The following is a 21,784-nucleotide window of genomic DNA, read 5'->3' as shown; positions in this document are numbered from 1 at the left end:
AAACTGTTGTGTGTGCACGGGCAGGTGTAAACCCCTGCAGAAAGGGCGGAGGTGGGAAGAGTCCGAGGACACGTCTCCCGCGTGCCCTGCTCACGGGCTGTCTGGCTGTGCCCGCAGAAGAGGGACAGCCCGGATCGGGAAGTGAGAAGTCTCCAGAAAGAAGGATGTGTTCGCTTATTTCTAGCAGTAAATATGGCACTGGGGCATTTTGATTGTGAGTAAGTCATCTGTCACCTATGACTGCACTAGCTTTGGAATCAGGCTCTGCACTGACTGCAGAATAAGCTGGGAAATGTAAATATAACCCCTTTAATTCCTACACAAAAAGACTAAAAGCAGCAGTCTGGCCCCGACTCGATGTCCGTTTAGCAGCAGATGCACTAAATCCCGTCAGTCTGGGGTAGCAGCAGCAAAGGTTGCTTTGCCACAGAGATGCTTTGTCACAGAGTACATAACTTCCAAGCGTACACGGATGTTTTACTTACATGGAGAGGTGCCCATGGACTCGGCGGTGGGATACGCAGTGCCCAGGTGGGAGAAGGCTGCTTGCTGTGCTGGTGAGAGGCGCTGGGCACAGGGCGACGATGCTGCCCCGTCTCCTCTTCCTCCTGCCAGCCTCCTTCAGCACGAAGGAGCCACCCCAGCCCAGGCTGTCTAGTCTTCGGTCTTGCACGTTTACTGGAGTCGGGAAATGTAATGACAGCCCTTGGCGAGGAGCCTGGTCCCGTGGAGGTGTGCCCTGGGCTGCCGGGATGCGTGGGAGGCCACGGGTCCCGCCGGGGGATGTGCCACAGCAGCCACAGCGTCCTCAAGCACCAGCCCGCTACGCGTGGGAGCAGACGCCCCGTCCGTCACCCCTTCCCCACCACGTGTTCTCTTCCTCGGCACAATTTTTGGCTGACTCAGCTGGATCGGGCCAGGCTAAGCAGCTGCAGACATTACTTGGAAATGGCTTTGGCTACAAAACGTTTGCCAGCAGAGCGACCGCCCTGCCAGGGGACCGAGCTGCCGCGCTCCCGGAGATTGACCTGAGATGGGCTGACATGTTTTTTCTCTGCATTAAAAGGATGACTGTAACGTGGATGTGGTGTAAAACCAAAGCGGTGCCATGAAAATCAAGTGAGAAATTACCTGTCTTCCATCACTCAGCTATTCATTTGCATTGTGTTTGGTGTCAGAAGGAAAAACTGACATCTCTGCTGGGGCCGTGTCTCTGTATTTGAGAGCTTGCACAAGCTCCCCACGATGACAGAAGGAACCAGAGGGGGAAGGCAGACCCTGCTGACGTGCTCAAGCCCCCGTCCAGGGCTGGCTGAAGCCTGGAGTCCAGCTGAAAACCCGGCCTTGCAGGCAGGAGGGCTGAGATGCGGAGGGCTGGAGCGGCTCAGCTGGGAGCGCTCATCCAGGCCGGGGGTTTACATGAGGACAAGAGACTTCTCCATCCTCGAAGGTGCCGGCTCCTCGGCAGAAAGGGCAGGACCTGGCCGTCGCCCGGTGTAGCCAGAGCTGCTGGCCTGGTCCCAGCCGAGCCGTGGCTGGCCCCCGGCGGGGTCTGACGAGGGTCACCGCAGATGGGGACACCAGCAGGATGCCCGAGAAGGCGCCGGTGTGGGACGATGCTCCGTCAGCCGTGCAGACGCTTTCCTGCCCCGGTTCTCACCTGCGTTTGCAGATAAGTGGAGACGGCTTCCGTGTCAGCAGCAGCGTACCTTCATCAAGCTACCAAAATGCTTAATTTCCAGACTTCACAATTTCCACACTGTAGCTATGTTATTATGGCTCGTAACATTATATCTACTTCTGCTACTAGCTAAATTACTTGTGTAATTCCTGGAAGTAACTACACATTACATTATCATTACGAAGGCTGAAATTGTAAAAAAGGCTAAAGTCAGGATGCAGCATGGAGTGGAGTATTTCCATCTGAACAGAACGCAACGTTTCCGTTACATAGTTTAGACAATTTCATCCCACAAGGTACTTCTTGGCACTTTCTGCACCAATTTGGGATGAATCCATATTGTAAAGCTTCATATATTCTGCAAGACCGAAGTTTTCCTTTTCAGCCCGCCTACGCTACCAGCCGGTCAGCCCGGAGCAGAGAAGAAGAGACGGTGCCTGCCCTCGTACGCTGCCGGGCTGCACACAGGCAGATCTGGAGAGCCTGGGCTCAAGGGCAGAGAGTGAGTGACGCCCTGCGTGGATGGATGGAGGGCACTCCGTGCCCTTGTCCGCTCCGTGCCCCTCATCCGCTCCGTGCCCTTGTCCGCTCCGTGCCCTCGTCCACTCCATGCCCTTGTCCGCTCCGTGCCCCTCATCCGCTCCGTGCCCTCGTCCGCTCTGTGTCCCTCATCCGCTCCGTGCCCTCGTCCACTCCATGCCCCTTGTCCAGTCTGTGCCCCTCGTCTGCTCTGTGCCCTCGTCCGCTCCGTGCCCCTCGTCCGCTCCATGCCCCTTGTCCACTCCGTGCCCTCGTCCGCTCCGTGCTCTCGTCCACTCCATGCCCCTTGTCCAGTCTGTGCCCCTCGTCTGCTCTGTGCCCTCGTCCGCTCCATGCCCCTTGTCCACTCCGTGCCCTCGTCCACTCCGTGCCCCTCGTCTTGCCTGGGCGCGGGGCGAAATGGGGCTTTGGGAAGGTCGCAGGCAGCCCCACAGACCAGGCCTGGGGAGACCCATGAGCTGGTCTGGGGCGAGCAGCTGCAGCAACCGGCACAGAGCGACACCGCGTCCCCGGCCTGACGTCCGGCAGCGCCGCACGGTGCCGAGGCCCTGCGAATGGCTGCCGCGGCTGGCTGGGCTTGGCGTCACCGGCGGCGCAGCTTCTCGCTGCTGGGTCTGCCCGGGGTCCCGACAGGCTGCGTGCTGGTGGCTGGTAGAGAGGGCAGACGACTCTGAAGCGGGGGCAGCTGGGAGAGGGAAGGGGCAAATTCCTCATTGTCATTAATTGCAATGCCATGTTCTGTGCAGATGAGTTGGGCAGTTGTCCTCCTGGTGGAGGGAGATAAATCTCTCTTAATGCAGTTCCAATATGGTTGCTCTGTGGCACCACCTACCTTTGTTGTATTAAAGTTAAATACCTTTGTGTACAAAAGTTTAAAGTGCATAGCTAAAACCTATGTGCTTGCAGTAATTGCAGATGTAAATCTTTTTGTCATCCTGCAAAGACTAGGTGAGGTATTCCATAAATATGTCAGAAGCAGCATTAAAATTTTATGGCAGGCAGCACGGGTCGAGAATAGTACAGTGACTTCACAGCAAGGTACGTCCACCTTAACCCACAACTCATTAGTCATCGATGGGATTTCTGTGCCTTGTGGCTTCTTGGAAATGAGGTAGTGTTACAAAAATCTGCATGTTACTGTTTTTTTAAAATATGACAACCTACTCAGAAGCGTTAAAAATAAAATTGTACATCTTTGAGCAGATGCTAGTTAATATAAAGATAAAATCAGGGGGAAATACAGTCCAATCTGTATGATCATAAAATTATATAGAACCTTCATTACAAGTTAATTGGCAGTCTTGATGGGACTGGGAACTTTGGAGAGACGGCGTGTGAATGTGACCAAGTGCGTTCTAGCTGCAACTGCGGTAAACTTCTGCTTGACTTGACGTGCAGGAAAAATTAGCCAGCGTGCAGACTAATACTGTTTTGAAATCACACGTGTGAAAGTTCAGGTGATGGTTGCACCTAGAGTGTTCACTGAAGGGTTAATCAATGACTACAAGGCATCACAGACATGGGCGGGATGGGCTTTTGGTGGGTATAAGTGTACTGGTGGAAGGGGCCATAGATGGTAAGAACCGATCTATTGATCCGCCGGATCCATATAGCGGATCTACCAGTGGTTTTACAAGCCTGTTTCCCCTTTGTCGGTGCGTGTCTGTCCGTACGCCTGGGCTGTCTTTCTGCACGTGCTCCCTCGTGCAGAGGGAGCTCTGGGGTGCTCCCTCGGGTGCTCCCAGGAGGAAGCTGCTGCCGACAGCGCGGCCCCCGACATCCCAGGAGAACACTGCCCGAGGCTGCTGGAGGTGGCAGGCTCCCCGCAGCCTCGCTGGCGGGTCCGTGGCGATGCCCCACCTGCTGACGGAGCAAGCCCCGTGCCCTGCTCAGAGGTGGGTTTTGCCCCCAGCATCACTTGGGCCGTCCAGGCAGGCGGCTGTGGTAGCGTCTGTAGGTAGCTGGGCACGAAGGGCTTAGGGAGCATTTTGGGGTTCCAGCCAGCGGGTTGTTCCTCCCGCTTTTAGGAGAGGAATGAGCTTTAACAAGCAAAAGGTATTTCCGTGTTTTTCCAGGTTTGTTCAAGGAGGGTGTTGTGGGTGCTCAGCCGTGGAAACAGGGTGCTGCTTACGCTGCTGGCTGCGGCAATTAGCAGTTATCGCCAAATTTCCTGGCTGTTCTTTCAACGAGCAATACAGACGCTGTCTAATTAGTTGTATGGCATTAATAGCACTTCCTGGGATCCTGTGAGTGACTGTGTACTCACGGCCGCCGGGCTCTTGCAGTACATTGCAGCTCCAGGGGCTCTGTCTTGGCAACAGCTGGATGAAATTTTTGACATGGTTTTATTGTATTGTGTTTAAAGAACACAAGTAGAGGCTTAGCGAGCTCAGAACTTGCTGTTTGTCTTTTTCTTTTTCACTGAAAATGAAGAAGTGAATATTTTGTTCTGTGTAAGGAAAGTTTTACTTGAAAATTATTTGTGAGGGCTGTTCTTTTGCTGAAATCTGTCACTTTCTATTACATCCTCAAAAAAAAAAAAGAAAAATATTAATTGCGCAGAAAGCGTTTCCCCTTTTCCACTTATTAATGCTTTATTCACTTCTTTCCTGAGGGAATAGGTACATTGCTGGGTACAACACCAGGTAACCAAGGGTCCAGAGATAGGGAGAAGCTTCCCATTTTGATGCAGAGGATCTCGGGTGTTTTGAAAAGCAGCTTTCTTCTTTCAAAACTTCTCATTGAAGAGGTTGTTCCAAAATGGCATTTTTCACTCCCCTTGGGAAAGGTTTCTTTTTCGTTAAAGCTTCTTCCAACCGCAAACCACGCCGGCCCCGGCGGTGTGCAAGCGCGGGGGGTGCGTGATGCTGAGCCTCCTCCTGTCCTGCCAGCATCCTCCCTCAGCTGCCCGCGGGGCCGGACCAGGCGCCGGGAGGGTGCCGGGCTCCAGGCTGGGGCGAATCCCCCAGGGACTCCGGCCGGCTCGCGGGGGCTCGGCCGCCGTCCCCAGGGCGAAAGCCAGAGGCAGGCAGCAAGCTGCAGCGGTGGGTATGTCTGAGGGCAGCAGCGAGAGCACGGCGCCCGCTCCGTGCCCGCTGCCCCGCTGCCCTCGCCTGCCGGCACAGGCAGGGTGCGAGCCGCGGCTGGCCGGCGGCGAGGGGCAGCCGGCGGGCACGGGAGCGTGCGTGGGGCTGCCGTCCCGGCCTCGCTCGGCTCGGTGCGGGCGTGCGTCTCGTTGGGGTGACGCGTCCGTCGCTCGCGGGAGCCGGGCACAAGGGTGGCATCAACACCCGAAATGCACGTGTGCCCCCCGGCTGCCAGCCCCTTCCAGAGGGATCTCGCTGCAGCAGCGATCGCCCTCGCTTGTTGGACCTGTAGTTCGTCCTGGAGCGGTTGCTGATAATCCAATCTTGAGCAAATTTCCCAAGCCTGCCCTTCAAAGACTGGCCTGTGAATCCTGCTTGCTCGTCCTGGGATTTTTAGCTGGTTTTTACCCTGGGTATTTCACTGAGATGAATCGGGCTTTTGCTATTTATAGTGTATTTTCCTGCTCAGCTTCTTCCCAGGGGGAACATTGTTTCTGAAATATACATTTTGTTTCAGTAGGGCTGTATTTTGGTAATTTTTCCCTTTTTGCACTTCTGGTTTTTGTAGCGCCTGGACTGCTTGGTCTAGAGCAGGCAGATTGACGGCCAAGTGTGCTTGGTACGCAGAGCAGAAGGCAGAGTTATCGATGTCCTTCCTCCTGTGGGACTTCTGTGCACAAAGGCCACGCGAGGGACCAGGAGAAGACCTGGCAGATTACCGGTGGTCCGCCCGTGGCGTGCCCTGGGTTTCGGGTTCCCCAGGTTAAACACAGCTGATATGTGCAGATTAGAGCGGTGTGAATCACTGACTCTCTTGTTTGCTAAAGAATGTTAAAACTGCAAGAAAGTCCAAGGTTCAATCAAAACAAAAAAGGACAATAAAAATTACTTTGGACTTTACTTCAAAGATACAGTTTGTTTTCCAGTTGAGGTCTTTGGATTTTTTTTTTTTTTTTTTTAGCCTCACTGAAGTCAATTTGAAAACTTAACATCTCTCTGAATTCAAAAGAAAAATAAAATATTTGTTTGGCAAATACCTGATTTGTTAAAAAAATTGAAACCCAAGGCTCTTTTTAACTGAAAGATTTTGTCAAAATTGTCACAAATTTGCAACAGTATGTTAGTGATGGGAAACTACTTTTTTGTGTGCAAGCAAGTTGTAACTGGAGGGTGTTTCCCAGCTCCCCCCGTACACGGGGAAAACTTCTGAGGGAGTGAGTTTTGGAGTCGCGGAGGCTGCAGCGTTCCAGGCAGGGCTGCGGAGCTCTTTGCCTCTCGTCCTGAGCCACCGCGGCGCTTGCTGCGGAGGGGCAGATTCGCTTCACCGAGGGGAAAAATCGCCGTTCTTCTCTGCAGAGAGGCCAGACCGTTTTCCCTCTTTTCTAAGGTCTCTCGCACTTGTTTGTCGCCCTGACTTTATGCGAGATGCTGCCCAGGGCTGCTGGATCATGAAGCGATCTCTGGGCGGTGCTGGCATACGGTGAGAAGTGACTTCTCCTGCTGTCCTTTGCTTTATATCCAGCTCCAGCGCAGGTGATGCCCGGCCCTATTGCACGCGTGACTTTTGGGTAAGAGATTTCGAGGCTGTGTTTGGATAGCCGTCGTACCGCAGTGCTGGTCGCTGATATGCGGGCTACGCGGGTGCGTCCGCGTGGCTCGGTGCAGCGTTTAGCCCCGCTCCCCATGCAGTCAAGCATACCTTAGCTACCAGGGTAGTGATTGTTATTGGAATTCGCTGAAGGAATTTATGATCCATGTGATTACTTCCACAAAAGAAAATGATAAGAAACAAATAAAAGTCATGAGAATGTTAATTTAAAAAAGTTACAGTAAGGTCCTTTGCCACAAGGAAAGGTAGAGCCACCTGTAGCCCCTGCCGGGAGGTCGGGGTGGAGGGGGGAGGGGTTCATCCGCAGGGGCCCAACTTAGGGACGAGTACAGCAGATTATTTTTAAACTTAGCCAGGACCCCAACAACGAGTGGGCAAGGTTTTGCTCTTCTTGGCCAGGACTCTGAATTTTTGTCCCACAACCTCCTGTTCCTGTCCCTCATGCAGTTGCATTTATTGAACACCGTTTGTCCTGGTTTGTTTTAATTTTCTACTAAATGGAAGGGCTGAATAAAACACTGTCCTAAACCTGGAGCTTGGGTGGCAAAAGGACCCAGCTAATCAGGAGTGGTGGAGAAAACCAGCGGCTGGGACGAGTCCGGCAGGAGGGACGGCACAGCCGCGGCGCTGCGGTTGCTCTCCCCATTGGGTGGCAGCGGCTGCCGCCGGCGCTGGCCGGGAGCTGTCGCGTGGTGGTCGCAGGGAGGAAGGCGCGGTGCATCACCTGCACGGTGCGTCACCTGCGTGTTGTATTAATTGCCTGCTGCCGTCATACGGACACGGCCGCTCACCCGCGTGGTCCTGGTGGCTTCTCCCCGTCCCAAACGCATGTGCTAAAGCCTGGTATCTGAGAAAACGCAGTGAAAAGTGCGCAAACGCGACCACCTTCACGTGGCTGGCTCCGCTTGAGCTGTACGGGCTCTGGAGCTTCTCATTCACGGGGTCTTCTGAGACTCTGGGGACCGGAGCAACGTGTTGAACTTGGAAGTGATGTATAAAACTTCTTTACGGAGTATTTTAGTCCAAAGGTGCCAGCAGCTGGGTAAAGCCATGTTCCATGCTTGACTAGGCTGCTGGTTTCTGCTGGTGTTAAGTGCCACACGGTCCTAAGAAGAGGAGGCTAAAGGACACCTTCGTTACTGTTGTGCTGCCTAATGGGACTGCCGCTGGGTGCTCTGTGCAGTGACGGTGGCCAGGCCTTGGAGCAGGGGCGCAGGGAAGATGTGAAGCCTCAGTCCTGGGAGATTTCCACACCTTGGCTGGGCACGGCCTGTGTCAAAGCTGGCCCAGCTTTGAGCAGGGGTTTGGAGCAGATAACCTACAAAGACCCCATCCAACTTACATTACTCTGCGGTTGCAGCAGCCATGTTTAAAAAAAGATTAGATGGCAAATAATTTGCATCCCCCTCCCACCTGCCCAGATCCAGAGCTGGCTGAGATTGACCGTGGGTCTCTCCCACTGCGCAGCCAGCCATCCGACGGCGTCTGCTGTCCCTTCTGCCGGTCTGCCCCATCCTTCTGCCGTTTGGTGCGGGAGGACGGTTTCCAGCACCCTCCTGCCCCGAGTCCGGCACCCGTGCACCGAGGTGCCTGCGTCCTCCCCGTCCCCTGCAGGGGCAGCTCTCTAAAGCCATGGCAGTTTGAAAGACACCATGAAATCTCTTTCTTAATTTCTTGGTTCTTGAGATTTTTAAGCTCACGCTTTTCAGTTTTTCTGCACATCACAAAGCAAACTTGCAGGAAGCTTGCCTTAAAACCAAACAGACTGGTAGACATGAGTTGATAATCCCCAGAGAAGATGCTGCAGAACGGGCAGCGCGGTGCTGCAGAGTGGATAACGCCTGCAGCAGAGGGTCCGTCCACCACCTTCAGACGCTGGTCGCAGCCAGCCCTGGGGCTCACGCCGTGGGCAAGGGGGCTGTGCCTCTGTCCCAACGTGTCGGGGTGGAACGCATCTGCCAGGGCTTGCTGCTGCCTCCTAGCAGCAGCGTTGCTGGGAATCATTGCTCCCTCCTCGCCTGCAGCTCTGCCTGTGGTGGTGGCAGCGGGGTCTGACCCCTTTTGGGCCACAGCCGCATAAAGCTTCATGGCAGTGTGGAGTGGGGTCTGCAGCAAGGGGTGGGCTAACTCTGGCAGAAGCCCTTGGTTTGGTGTCTCCGTGTCTCAGCGATGCCAGAATTAGTAAGGAGGGGGCTTACCGTTGCACCCCTTCCTCGTGGCGCGGGCAGGTGCCACGCGCACGTGTGCAACACGCCGCACGTGTGCGCGTCCCCGGGTAGCTGATTTGTTGTGTTTTTGCATGTGGTGAGGGCTGCCCGCTAAGCAGTGCTGTCAAGAAGTGTAGCTGATGGACCTCGGAATATCTGGTGGAAATCACGAGGCATCCACGCAGCGTTCATTCATCTAGCTCGGTTTCACTTATGGCTGTACCATTTGTCTGCCCAAGCGCTGCGATGGTGGTAGCAGGGCTTGAGACTTTCTCCCCCACTTCTCCTTTTCCCCTCCCCTCTCTCGTATTTCTTTTCTCTCATTTTCCTTCCTGCCCCCCTTCTCTCTCTCTCTCTCTTTTTTTTTTTTTCCCCCTGCAAGGCTGATGGATATGCAGAGTATGTTAAGAAGCAAGCAATACTGTCACCGAGCTGATGGTGCTCAGTGACTCCTCGAGCTCCTGGCTGGTCTGTACTGCAGGAGCTTGACACCCTGACCACTGAGGCATAAAAAACAGAGAATTGGAAGCCTCAGCCTGACAGGCACCGGAGCATCCCCCAGAGAGGGTCCACGATGTGTGTCTGTGTGCGAGTGTGGGGAGGAGGGCAGTGGGGATGGTGGGGGAGGAGAGCAAGGCAGGAGAGGATGAGACAATGAAATGTCAGCCCGTTCCCACCCGCAGCCCTGCCGCAGCGCTGATGAGCATTTAGAAAGCGCTGCCGCTGCTCAGCAGCGTGCGCAGCGTTGGCGCGGGACAGACCGGGTCTGTGCAGCCCCGGGAGGACTCTGTGCAGCGAAGGGGAGGGAGGGAGAGCGGAGGGACAGCTGAAGGTGAGGGGTTGTCCTGTCCTCGGACGGGTGCGTGTGCCCTCCCGCGGGCGCAGCTCTCGCAGGGCTTCGAAGCGGGCTCGCCGCGCGCTTCGTTCAAAGCCTGGGGTGCTACCAGTGCGCGGAGGAGCCGGGCAGGCTCCTCTGCACACCCCGTGCAAACAGCCCACAGCAGGGATGGGGTCTGTCCTGCTGTCCTGTCCGCCCCGTCCTTCTGTCCATGCACTGCGCAGCTCCAGGGGAGGACGCGGCGGCGAGACTCGTTCCCGTTGGCTTTCATGTGTCGCGTTGGTCAGGCAGAGCAACTGCTTTGTGCAACTAAAAGAGGGCAAAATCTCTGCACTTGTCACTGCTCTGTGGGAAGGAAGGGATGGAACCACTGGGACAGGCACTGTGCGAGCCCCTCCCCGTAGAAGAGGCACCCACAGGGTGAAGGGATTTCTGTGCGGCACACGCTGGAAGGAGGACCTGGCCGTGAGCCTCAAGGGCTGGGAAAGATCCTGTCACCCACCCGTGACGTTACCAGCCAGTTTGCTGCCCACGCGCTTTGCAGCCTTGGGCAAACACCGGCAGGGCAGAGCCAGGTCCGAGACTTGCTGGAAGCTGAGGGGATTTGGGGACGGGGCGAGCAGGGAGGGCTCTGGCTTAGCAGGCAGCCTCAGGTGCGGCAGCGGGGAGGCAGAGGAAGGGACCAGAGAGGAGCGGCTGTGTCCGGCTCCCTGGCTGGCAGAAGGCAATGGGGATGCCTCTGCCAGTGGCCCTGGTACCTCGGGTGGCTCCTGACATCTCTTCTGGCTTCACCATCTTCACCATGCCTCGCTTTTAGAATGAGCGCTGTGACAGAGGTAACCTTCAGGTACTGAAGTCATCTGTCACCCAGGACAGGGAGCAGAGTGGAACCTAGACACGATGTGCTTCGCCAGGAAGAAAGGTTTGGAAACAGCTCCATTTTCCATGGCTCATGGTGAATTAATACCATTCCTTAGAAAGAGTAATGAAAACCCACTCTGAGCTTGTGCAGAAATGTGGTCAAAACAGCAAGGCACGCCGAGCGTGGAAGCGCTTGCTGCTGCTGGCTTCAGACCTCATCTCACTGCCCTGTCCGTGGGCGCTGGGTCGGGGGGAGAGAGCGGGTCAAGGCTGGTGGGTGCAGCCCTACGGGTCAGAGGGGCTGTGGGGAGCGGAAAAGGGTGGTTAATGGAGACGCACTGGAGCAAACCAGTGACGGGCGGCTCTTGCCATCAGCACATTCAGCGTGCTTACTGGCATCCTTTGGCGTAGGCTGAGAGGCAGCTCGTTTTTACTGAAGCAGCGTCACGTGGAGACCAAGCTGCACTGGACCCGGCTCTAATTTTTGTCACCAGCCTGCGTTATTTCTGTGTTGGCAGAAAATACCTGTGCAGGTAGCCGCAGCGGCTGCCAGGACTGCGCAGCAGGCACGGGCGCTATCGCAGATGAGGGCCCCCCCGACAGACAGCGCGGTGGGGTTGCGCTGCCTTGAGCGGTGCATTGCCCCTCTCCCGTGGGGCCAGTGGGTCAGCAACTCGCAAAACCTGAGCGAGGAGGCCGCTCATGGGCCTGGGGACCCGGTCGTTGTCCCCAGGGCAGGTCTGTGGCGGGGGCCGAGCCCGGGGAGCTGCAGAACTGCCGCTCGGCTGGGGTGCAGGCAGCCCCTGGGTTTGGGGCGGGGGCTACGTCAGCGCCAAGAACAGGCGAAAGTCACGGTGAGCATCTTCTGCTGCAGCCTGGCAGCCCTCTCCTCCTCTTGCCGTAGGAAACCTACTCTTTCTCCTGCTGTGCCGTGTTGTCCATGCATATATCTGTGTACGAGAGAGGGAAAAGGAGAGGAGGAAGAAAGAGAGGAGGAGAATGTCATTCGTGGAAGATTTCCTAATAAATCAGCAGCAGTGTTGGTATTTGCATGGTGGTGGAGCCGGGCGCCCTGCCCCAGGTCAGAGCCCCATGGTGCAAGGCTCTGTCCTGAAGAGCTTGCAGCTGAAGTATGAAACGGAAGGTGACATGTGAAGAGAACAAACAGATGGGGAGAGCGGGAGCTGGTGAGGAGATAAATAGCAGTAACTCTTCGAGCCTCTTCTGTGCCTTTGTCTGGAGGGTTTCAAAGCCATCTGAAACTGATGCAAGCATCCCTCTCCTTGGGTTGCAGTGATGGACGGACATCTGGGACCAAGACCATGTTCTCCTGCAGAGCCTGGAAGGGTACCCAGAATGCAGAAGATTAGCTGGTTCATCTTCTCCTGCCAGCAGAGTGCCTGTCTGAGCAGCCCTGTCCTCGTGCTGTGTTTCTTGCCCTGAGGGCTGTAGGGCCATGAAGGCAAGGGCCAGTACCGTCACTGTGTCCCAGACTCCTCTCCCTCCTCTCCATCCCTCCTCGCTGTCTCGCTCCTGCAGCACAGGCTGCCCGAGAGACTCCCACTAGCTTTGGAGGCCTGGGCTGCAACGCAGAAAGGACACGTAGAAGATAACTGCACCCATTTGTTTAATAATTCGCCCACCCGTATTGCCCTTCCTCAGAGAGTGGCCAGCAGTGCTTTTACTAAGGCCGTCGCTGGAGCACAGCAGGCTCTGAACTCCCCCACAACGGTAACTGCGGTCTCAAATCAAATGATCTTTTGTTTTGTCTTTTTCTCTTCGACCTAGGGGGCGAGTTTTCTGGGAGCCCGTACAGCCACCCGCAATATTCCACGTACAATGACTCCTGGAGGTTTCCCAACCCTGGACTCCTGGGTAAGTTGCTGTCCCAGCCTTGGGGGCTCAGTGCAAGCTGTGCCCCGTTTGCAGTCGCGCACCACTGGGGTGGTTGGACATGTGTCCTGGCACGGTCCTGAGTCCCTGTGCTCGGCCCCCGGGAGATGGAGACTGCAGGTCTCCATCGGGGTGTACGAACGAATGCCCTTGGTTCCCTTTGCCAGCAAGAAGCCCTGCCCAAACCTCTTGTTTTCCCCTTTCTGCCCCCTAAAATCCTTCCAGAGACACAAAGTGTTGCCAGAAGGCAGGTTCCCCCTTTTTTTGAGCGTGAGGAATCCTATTCAGACAAAACTTGGGGTGCTTTATCAGGAGTGCCTCCTTCAGGGGGGTGCTGGGTTGCTTATGGCCAAATGTGAGCCCCGACACTCCCCACCCTGTTGTTTCTTGCTTGTTCAAGCACTTTGCATTTCTCCCCAACCTCGTGTGGCATTTGCTCCCCGGTTGTGCATTTACCTGATCCATCCCTCCTGCATGGGACGGCCGTGCCCGTGCAGCCTCACTGAGGCCGGCGTGGTCCCTACAAGCGGTGGGGGGCAGGAGCCCCGTGGCTCGTGCAGGATCATGGCCCTCATGTGAAGGATAAACATAATCCATTTTACACCACTGTCAAAAGCTGGCCCACTTTGACCTTATATACATGTAGCATGCAGTAATTAGAATTTTTCCCTGCATAATTTGCATGGATGAGGTAAGTAAAATACCAATTAATTGTCATCTCTCAACACAGGAGTAGCATGCCTTAGAGATTTCCAGATTTATGGATGACAGGGCTGTTATATGTGACCTCCAGCAGAGAAATAATTTTGAATTTTTGTTATACTTTTTTCATCCAGTTTCTTTGTTTTAAGTAATTGAGTCCCCATGTAATTGAGCCACCCAGGCTGTATTCATCATGGTTCTTGTCCTTAAACAAATCCTCGGGGAGCAATAGACAGCCTCTGCCTCCCATGCCATGGTGCTGGTATAATGCTGCTATTTGCCGTGCCACATTTAAGGGTTTGTTAGCGCTTCCATCATAAATCAGTGGACAGATCTCCAGCTAATATGGATGGGCATAGCTGCACAAAGCCAGGGGAGTCCCTGTGCTTAAACCCGCAGTTTCCATGGCCACAGCCGGCAGCGCCTGCGGGATTTTGGCTTGGCCATGTGGAGAAGATGCTTTAGCCGGGGGGAAGAGCACACACCACGCTTTCTTAGTTTCTAATTTTGCAACTCCTTTGGAAGCAGGAGAGCTGCTTTAGCAAAGCTCTACTGCATGCACAGGCCTGGGAAGCCAGGTTTTGGGTGCCTTTTTAAATTTTGCTTGCAAACCGGTAAAGAAACTGGCAGGATATTAAAAATGAATGAAAACCCAGCCCCAAGCCTGCCCTTCCCTGTGGGGAGGGGGCTTTTGGCGAGGCTCCTAGGCTGCACATCGCCACGGGGGAGGACGTGCACGCACGCCGGGGCCGCACCGGAGCCAGCCCTGCGCCAGCTGCAGCCGTCCCGGAGCTCCGTGCTGCCCTGCAGGGATGGGCAGCGGCCCTTCGACTCCAGCAGCAGCAGGCTGTGCCCACAACCTGCTCGGCTGCTCGTTTGAGATGACGGGCTCCATAAGCTCTGAGCATGCTGGCCAGGGTGCAGGGCAGGGTGCGTCCCCGCAGTGCTCCCAAGCCGCTGGAGATGGGCAGGTCTGGGTCACGAGAAGACTTTAAAACAGAGGCTTGTCAGGAGCCAGCCACTCTCTGCCAGGACACCTTTTGCCTGTGCCATTCCCTTTTTTTCCTGTTCGTCCTCTTTTTCTCGTGTCCTTTTCGGATGATACATTTTTGGGGGCAAATCCTGTCTCGTCTTCGACTGTGCAGGAGGCACACCGTATGAGCTCAGCTGAAACGGAGGTGTGCTTCCCGCGGCAAGGCTCGTGTCTCAGGCCAGTGAGAATTTCTACAGCAGTATTTACTCAGCAGCATGCTGTGAACATGTGTTTAAATGAGGCAAGGGCAAAAAGATTTGGATGCTACCATTTTCCTTCAGAAACTGCAGCTTTATTGACATCATTGAAATATTTCACAGTATAATGACAACAAAACTGGCATTTTTTTGCTGGAGGGCATTCTTAAATGTATAATCTTGGAATCCTTGTTTTTATCCTCTTCTAAATACTTTGTTTTGATATTTTCAAAATCTTGTGTTTCAGTAAACACAGACTCGGTCACTGCACAGATAACGTTCGATTGCTTTGCGTGTGTAGTGACGCAGTGACGTGGAGTTACAAGGCTGGAAGTTTTAATGCATCAAAAAGAAAACGAAATGGGAGTTTTTGTTCTGCAGCAAGTCCTAACTTACCATTCCAGTTCAGCCTGGTCACAAAACGGATTGCTGGACTTGCCCTGGAGGGGCATCCCCTTGTCTGACCACCAGTAGTTTTAAAATGCCTGTTCCGCTCTGTTCCTGTCATTGCTGCAGGAACTGCTGAGCTGGTCGAGGGCTGGCGCAGCCTGAACGTCCCTGTGCTGCTCGAATGCCCCACGGGCACCATGTGAGAGCTGGGCAGTGAGGGCTCCGTGAGCTGAACTTTGGGATTCCCTTTCATTTCAAGCCTCCCTGTCAGAAAAGCACCAAAAGCAAAACTGTGGTTGGTTTGGAAAGGCATTTATTACACGTCAACGTCGTACCACACAGGGCATTGCAAAGGTCCATGACCCAACACCTAGGAGGAGAAGCCCGGCCCGCCTGCCCGTGCCAGCACCGTGCTGGAGGGCAAGGCCACTGAGCTCATGCTCCAAGAGACACTGCGAGCTGTAGACCCGAGCGAGAATGTCTCCCTGTTCGGCTGTAGGCTGCGGGTCGGACACATTTCTTGTGCCCTGCAGAGATCCCGCTCACCCACAGCTCTGCCTTTATCCCTGGGAGCCTGATCCCGCACTCCCTTCTCGGCCAAGGTGCCCACTAACCCCACTGGTAACTCAGGGCAAGTAGGAATCCTGCGGCAGAGCCTTAAAATCCTGCTCCAAGTCTCCTTGCACACCCAGAGGCTCTGTGTGACGAGCCTGAGCACCCGCAGTGGAGAGGAGGTTAATTTAAACTATATCCAGGATGCTTCCACTCTTCTCAGGAGTATACGTGAGTGCGTTCAGTAATGCTCTCCTGAGAGCAAGCTCTGGCAGTATCAGCCTCAAAGCAGAAACCTTGACAAAATTAATCAGGACTGGTACATGGACTGACACAGTTTGTTTTACTAAGTCCCGCTCCTTTCACCGAGATGAAAGTGTAATACTGTAAGCACTTAACAGCGCCTATGTTCAATTAATTCCCTGTGCTGGCAAGAAAGAATTGCACTGCAGCAATCACACCAGCCTGAGACCTGTGAAAGAGGAGCTAAAAGGAGAGATGCTGTGATTAGCAAGTGGCAGGAAGAAAGGATACTTGGGTTGAAAAATGATTTTTGGGGGGAATAAAGAGAATAGGAATAGAGAGAGCTGAGAATGGTGAAAAGACTGTGGTCGTTAGTCCCCTGTCTTTGTCCCGTGAGTATGGAGCAGCAGGGAGAGGGGTGAGCAGTGTCTCCTGGGACGGCAGGACGATGCTCTCGGCATGCACGTGGTGGGGACTGGCTGCCTGGCCCCAGCAGAGCACTGGCTGCTCCCCATCGTCCCGAATGCCGTGCCCCATAGATCTTGTGGAAGGGGAGATGACCAAGCTGCAGTCCGCCAGGGTGGTCAACAGAAGCATGGGCAGAAGAAGAAGTCAGTTCCACGCTGCAGCTCTCCAGCGTCTTCCCACTCTCCCATCCTGTCGTCAGCCGCAGTGGCACCCACACCCAGCTCTGCGGCTGGGGCACGACAGCCTTTGCGGCATGGGCGGGCTCAGTCCCGCCCCGACTGCGGCCGGAGTGAGGACAGACCCCGAGTTTCAGAGGGATGTGCTAGGAAAAGGACACAAACCTTGCCTACTCGTGTGGCATCTGGCTCGGCGGCTGTAGCGGGTGTCCCCATCGCAAAGCCAGAAGAGGAGGTGGAGAAAGGGGCATCTTTTTTCTTTTTTTTTTTTCCCCACTGTGCTGTGAATGACCTGGAAGTGCTACAGTACAGGGAGGCACATGGAGGCATACGCACAAGCGCACGGGAAGCAAGCACGTGCGCGCCTGGGGCTCGGTCCGTCACCGCCAGCACGTCCCGGCACGCATGCTGGCGTAGAGTCAGCTCAACACGTGCACGCTAAGAGTGGGTTACAGCAACACAGTCCAATGGAGAAAAACGATTCCATTTCCTGCTGGCTTGTTGCAATAACTTCTTTACCATTTTTGCCCGTCGCATTCGGCTTGACGTTGCTTGCAGCAGGTTTCATTTGATGTGGCCTCCCCGCTCCCGCCCGGACGTGGTCCCTGCGCGCTGGCTGGGAGGGTTTGCCTGCACCCTCGCGGCGCTGCGGCTGCCGGTGCCGGCATGGCGTCATGTGAGGGCAGGGCTTGGAGCCGGTCAATTAGGATTAGATTCAGTTCTTCTGTGGGTTTCTGTGGAAAGATTAGAGAACAAGTAGGCGCCAGAAATGACTGTGTCAAGAAATAAATTGATGATAGTATGAATTAGAAAGGAAAAATGACAGAAGGACGGACAAGTCTGTTCTGGATGGGGGCATGGTGACAGCGAGGAAGAGTGAATGCTTTGTGATGTGATGTTTTCATTTTTCACTTTAAATACAAGCTTTTTTGATTTCACTGCTGAAAGGCGAACTGGAAAAATCAAACTCAGAAGAAGCGTAAGGCCTTTGGAAAGCGTGAGAGAAATATTGGCCTTTGGTAGCTGCACTGACTCAGAACAGCAGCAGAGGAAGAGGGAGGGGGAAAGCAAAGGCCGTGACCCCAAAAAGAACCCCTTTACCCCAAAACCTCAGGGAGTGCCGCATCCAGCTCTGGTGCGACCCACGTGTCACTCCGTGGGTCGGGATGTTCTTGTTTGGTGCCTCTGGATCCCTTCCCTGGGCTTCCCACCCCTCTGCCCGAGCAGAGCTGCTGTGGCCGGGTGCCGGTGCCGGTGCCAGCAGGGACGGGGGTCTCCACTGACGGTCATGCCTGGGAGCCGGGCACCACCACTCCCTGCTCCCCATCGACCTCCCGGTGCTGTGGTGGGCGAGGACCACCGTTCCACCCAGCTCTTCGTGGGTCTGCGAGGTGTTTTACCCGCAGGTGCTGCAGGAGATGATCCCCAAGGGCTGCCAGGCAGGAGGAGTGGCCGTGAGGGGACACGGACTGACAAACTGGGCACCCCTGAGAGTGCGTCCCCCTGTTCACTGGCTACGGAGAACATCCCCAAAACCCCAGCTAGACAGGGTGTGCACATTTCAAAGCCTGGTGAGCTGTTCAGTTTGCCTTTGGTCGCTGAAGATGGCCCCATTTGGCCGAGGAAGTCTTGCATGTTTTTAATTGCTTGAGTTTGGCTGGGATATACAATATACAGCGGTTTATTTTAGGCTACCCATGAGAACAATGTTCGCTGACCTTGTGAAGCTTTCCAGTATTCTCTTCCGCGAAATATGGTTCCTGAAATATGGGGCTTGTTAACCTGATGTCCATCCAGCCCAGGACGGGGGTTGTGGTGCCCTCAGCAGATAACGCAAGGCTGTCTCTGCACTTACGCAAGTGTAAATGGGATCTGCTTTGCCTCCATTGATTATGGCTTAAAATACTTACCTTTTAGTTAATAAACCTAGGTGGGATGGGCTCCTGCCTCAAAGTTCTGCAGACATCTCTGCAAATTCTTAGCCTGGCCAATGATTTCATGGACTTTGTTCAATTACTCTTATATATGGTAGAACTACCCTTCTAGACAACTGGGACCACAGTCCTGAAGCTTGGTTTATCTTGTTTAAACCCGGCCTTTTGCAGCGGGTTTGCATGATATTTAAGTTGGGATGTCGGGGGCACTGGGGATGGTGCTGAGGACAACACAGACCGCCCCGTACAAGCTCCTGTGCTGCCGCAGCACTGACTGGTGCAGAAGTCACATTCCCATCGCCAAACCCCATTGTTTCTGACCCACCGGGGCTGCAGCAGCAGAGTATCACATGCTTTGGTAGGACTCTGATCGTGAGAAACAAGTTTCTTCTCCATGGCTGTGCTGAGGAGCGCATTGCATGCAGTAGCAGAGGTTGGCTGAGCTCCGTTTTTCGGATGCATTGGCTTGTGCTCCCTGGAGATGAGCAGCAGGAGGCTGGCGATGAAGCCTGAGCTGATTTCCTGACATGGCGCTCGGGACGAAAGCAGCCTAGAAGAAAGAGGTGGGCTTGCCTGTGAGATGGGTCCTGGTGCATCCACAGCAGCCAGATAGGGTGGAAGCGCCCGTCCTTGCAGGAGGTGTTTCAGCTGGTGGGGCTGTCTCCTCGGGCTGTCCTCTCAGGCAGCACGGCTTCTTTCACCAGTCCTGGAGACCACTCCAGGCAGCTCACTGAGGCCGGTTTGGGGAGAAGGTGGAGAAAGCCCTGCATGTTGCGATGGGATTCTTGCCCTGTGCTCAGGCTTTTGAGCCAGCAGCCCTCGAGTAATCACTCAAGTTGTTCTGAAAAGCGAAGCCTTCAGCTGGAGGCTAAGAGGAGGTGGGGCCGGGAGGTTCCCCCGTCTCCCAGGCGGAGGCTCCTTGGCCTGGTCAGCGCTCAGGGGAGAGCCGGCGACCGGCGGCACAGGGCACGCCATCGGAGGGGGGAACCGGGTACCCTACAGCAGGCAGAAACACAAAGCAACGATAGCGCCGTTCTCATGCAGAACACACGAATGTGCTTTTCACCCTGATTACCCGGCCGTTGCTGGGGAGAGTCTGAGCTCAGGCTGGGGAGCTCTCTGCCGCCCGTGTCGGCGTGCTGCAAGCTGGCACCTTTCCACCTTTGTCTTCCTCACGGTTGTCTCTCCTTTTGCAGGCTCCCCGTACTACTACAGTGCTGCAGCCCGTGGGGCAGCTCCGCCAGCGGCCGCTGCTGCCTACGACCGCCACTGACGCCGGAGCCCAGGGCGCCAGCACTGACTGCATGCACCGCCGGGGACAACCGCGACGAGTCACCTTGCTGCCACCATGCCAGCCACGCTGCAAGGGAAGCAGAAAGTACCTAGTAGGAACATGCTAATTGAAATTTTGCTCTTTAAACTTGGCGAACTGATTATTGTTGTATTCTTAAAGCTGGTCGTGTTGACTGGGTCTCAAATCAAACAAAGAAACAGGAGGAAGCAGTTCTCCTGACGCTCTGTGTGATCAAAAACGCGCAGTAGCTTAATGTCTTTTGCAGCCGGCTGGCTACTGCTTTAATCGCCTGTGGGTGCCACGGCTGTATCTGGGGATAAGGAAGAGATGTGAGCAGCCCCCCTTGGGGCAGCTTCCTCTTGCTGCACACTGAAACAGGCTGTGAGACTCAAGGCAATTTTCTTTTCTTTTTTTTTTTTTTTTTTGTGGCAAAGAAAAAATCAGTCTGCTCAATTTTACACAAGCACCACTGTAAATACTTGCTTGTTTGTATTACTATACGAATGGCTTAAGCATAAGCAGCAACACTGTACAAATATGAACTCAAAACGCATCGGAAAAATGTGTTTTGAAACTGGTGCACTGATTCAAAGAATTCAGTAAGCTTTAAGCAACTTTGAACCAGGTTAACACTCATCATGGCTATATTTCAGGCTGATGTTATTTCTGTATAGAGCATCCTATCTGACAGTCATGTGTGATCTTGCTATATGCTGGTATCAAACACATGGGCAACTGAAGACATGGGCAGTTTTGTGACATTTTACTGCTTAGTATTCATTTATGTTCATTTGTCATCATAATGAGCACTGAAACAAATTCTCTGGTTTCAAGTTAAGCAGCATCCAAGAAGGAATTCCTAAATAACAGTTGACACTTATGTACATCTCAATAGGTTGTGTGCTAAAACCCAATTATGAACACCCTGAGAGGAAGGGGGAGAAATACCACGGTAATCATTTTCGTTAAACGGACGTATTGAGCAGGGCGTACCGAGCACGGGGGCGGCCACGCGCTTTCCAAGGCAAACCGGAGGGGAAGGCACTCGTTCTGGGGGTCTGTGCATTTCAGTGAAGGCATTTCAAATTCAAGCCACCGTAGTCCAGACGTGCACCGGGGGGATTTTGCCCCCTTAATTCCACATTTCTTCCCTCCCGCTCGGAGAGGGAGCACTAATAGCGACATGTGCTTCGATGTGCGGCTTCCTGGGGCTAACGAAGAGAGGAGAGCGGCTACAAACGACCTGCTAAGCAGCTACACCAATCACTGCCAGTTCATGGAAGCCAGAACTGCTGGTTTCCCCCTGCAGCCTCCCCCTGCCCCAGGCCGAGGGGCAGCCAACCTCAGTCACGCACTGATGCCAGGCCTGACCCCGTCCCCTCCTCCTGAGGGCCGTGGAGAAGCTCCCTGGCCCTGGTGGGATGAAGATCCGGCTGTAGCCTCCTTACTCCCCACCTGACCATCCTCGCCCGCCCCGAGCAGCGCAGGCACTGCAGGGGGTCCTGTCGGCGCTTGCCTCTGTGTGTCCCGAGGCTGCAGAAGGGTTGTGGTGTTGAAGCTGAGATGCATTCCCGTGGATGAACAATCAAGTACAAATCCTTGCTTCCAGCTGTACAAGCATTTCTCTGCAATGGCAGCTCCCGAGTTAACACTCCTCCCTCCCCACCTCATCGCTTGTGCCGCGTGTCCGGTGTCCTTAGTGGCCGCTGACCCGTTGAGAAGCTCCCTCTCCAACTCCAGTGGCCTCTTCTCATGCTATGGAAACAGCCATCACTTCCAGGCAGATGCGTTCGGATCCTCAGAAGCCATGAAGGCACCCAGGTCCCACTGGCTTAATGATGTTTCAGTGAGATGTTCACAGAGCCCATCAGGGGTCCTGGCTGAAGTCCTTCAAACTGCGTCCCTAACCTAGAAGTAAGTTTTGTGACAAACTTACCGGTGAGAGTCCTGCTTTTCATCTTTCAGCAATTAATAGCTGATACACACCCGCTTTTAACTGAAGACAAATAGCAGCATGGAGAATTTACACAGGGAACCTTCTGAAGCATTACTTTGGTGTCGTCCCTTTCTGAGCACCCCG

The 21,784-nt window shown here is 54.5% G+C and overlaps 1 protein-coding gene across 7 annotated transcripts in view; it reads left to right on the top strand.

The window, feature by feature from the left end:
• Positions 1-19,683, top strand: part of PAX5 (paired box 5) — a 140,485-nt gene extending 120,802 nt beyond the window's left edge. For all 7 annotated transcript variants that reach the window (XM_075526695.1, XM_075526694.1, XM_075526692.1 and 4 more), the window contains 2 exons: positions 12,611-12,697; positions 19,607-19,683. In XM_075526695.1, the coding sequence (XP_075382810.1) occupies positions 12,611-12,697; positions 19,607-19,683 (164 nt within the window). The remainder of the gene's footprint in view (positions 1-12,610; positions 12,698-19,606) is intronic.
• The last annotated feature ends 2,101 nt before the right edge of the window (positions 19,684-21,784 follow it).

This window comes from Mycteria americana, chromosome Z (assembly GCF_035582795.1).
Source record: "Mycteria americana isolate JAX WOST 10 ecotype Jacksonville Zoo and Gardens chromosome Z, USCA_MyAme_1.0, whole genome shotgun sequence".
Classification (NCBI taxonomy): Eukaryota; Metazoa; Chordata; class Aves; order Ciconiiformes; family Ciconiidae; genus Mycteria; species Mycteria americana.
This window is presented reverse-complemented; position numbering and strand designations above follow the sequence as displayed.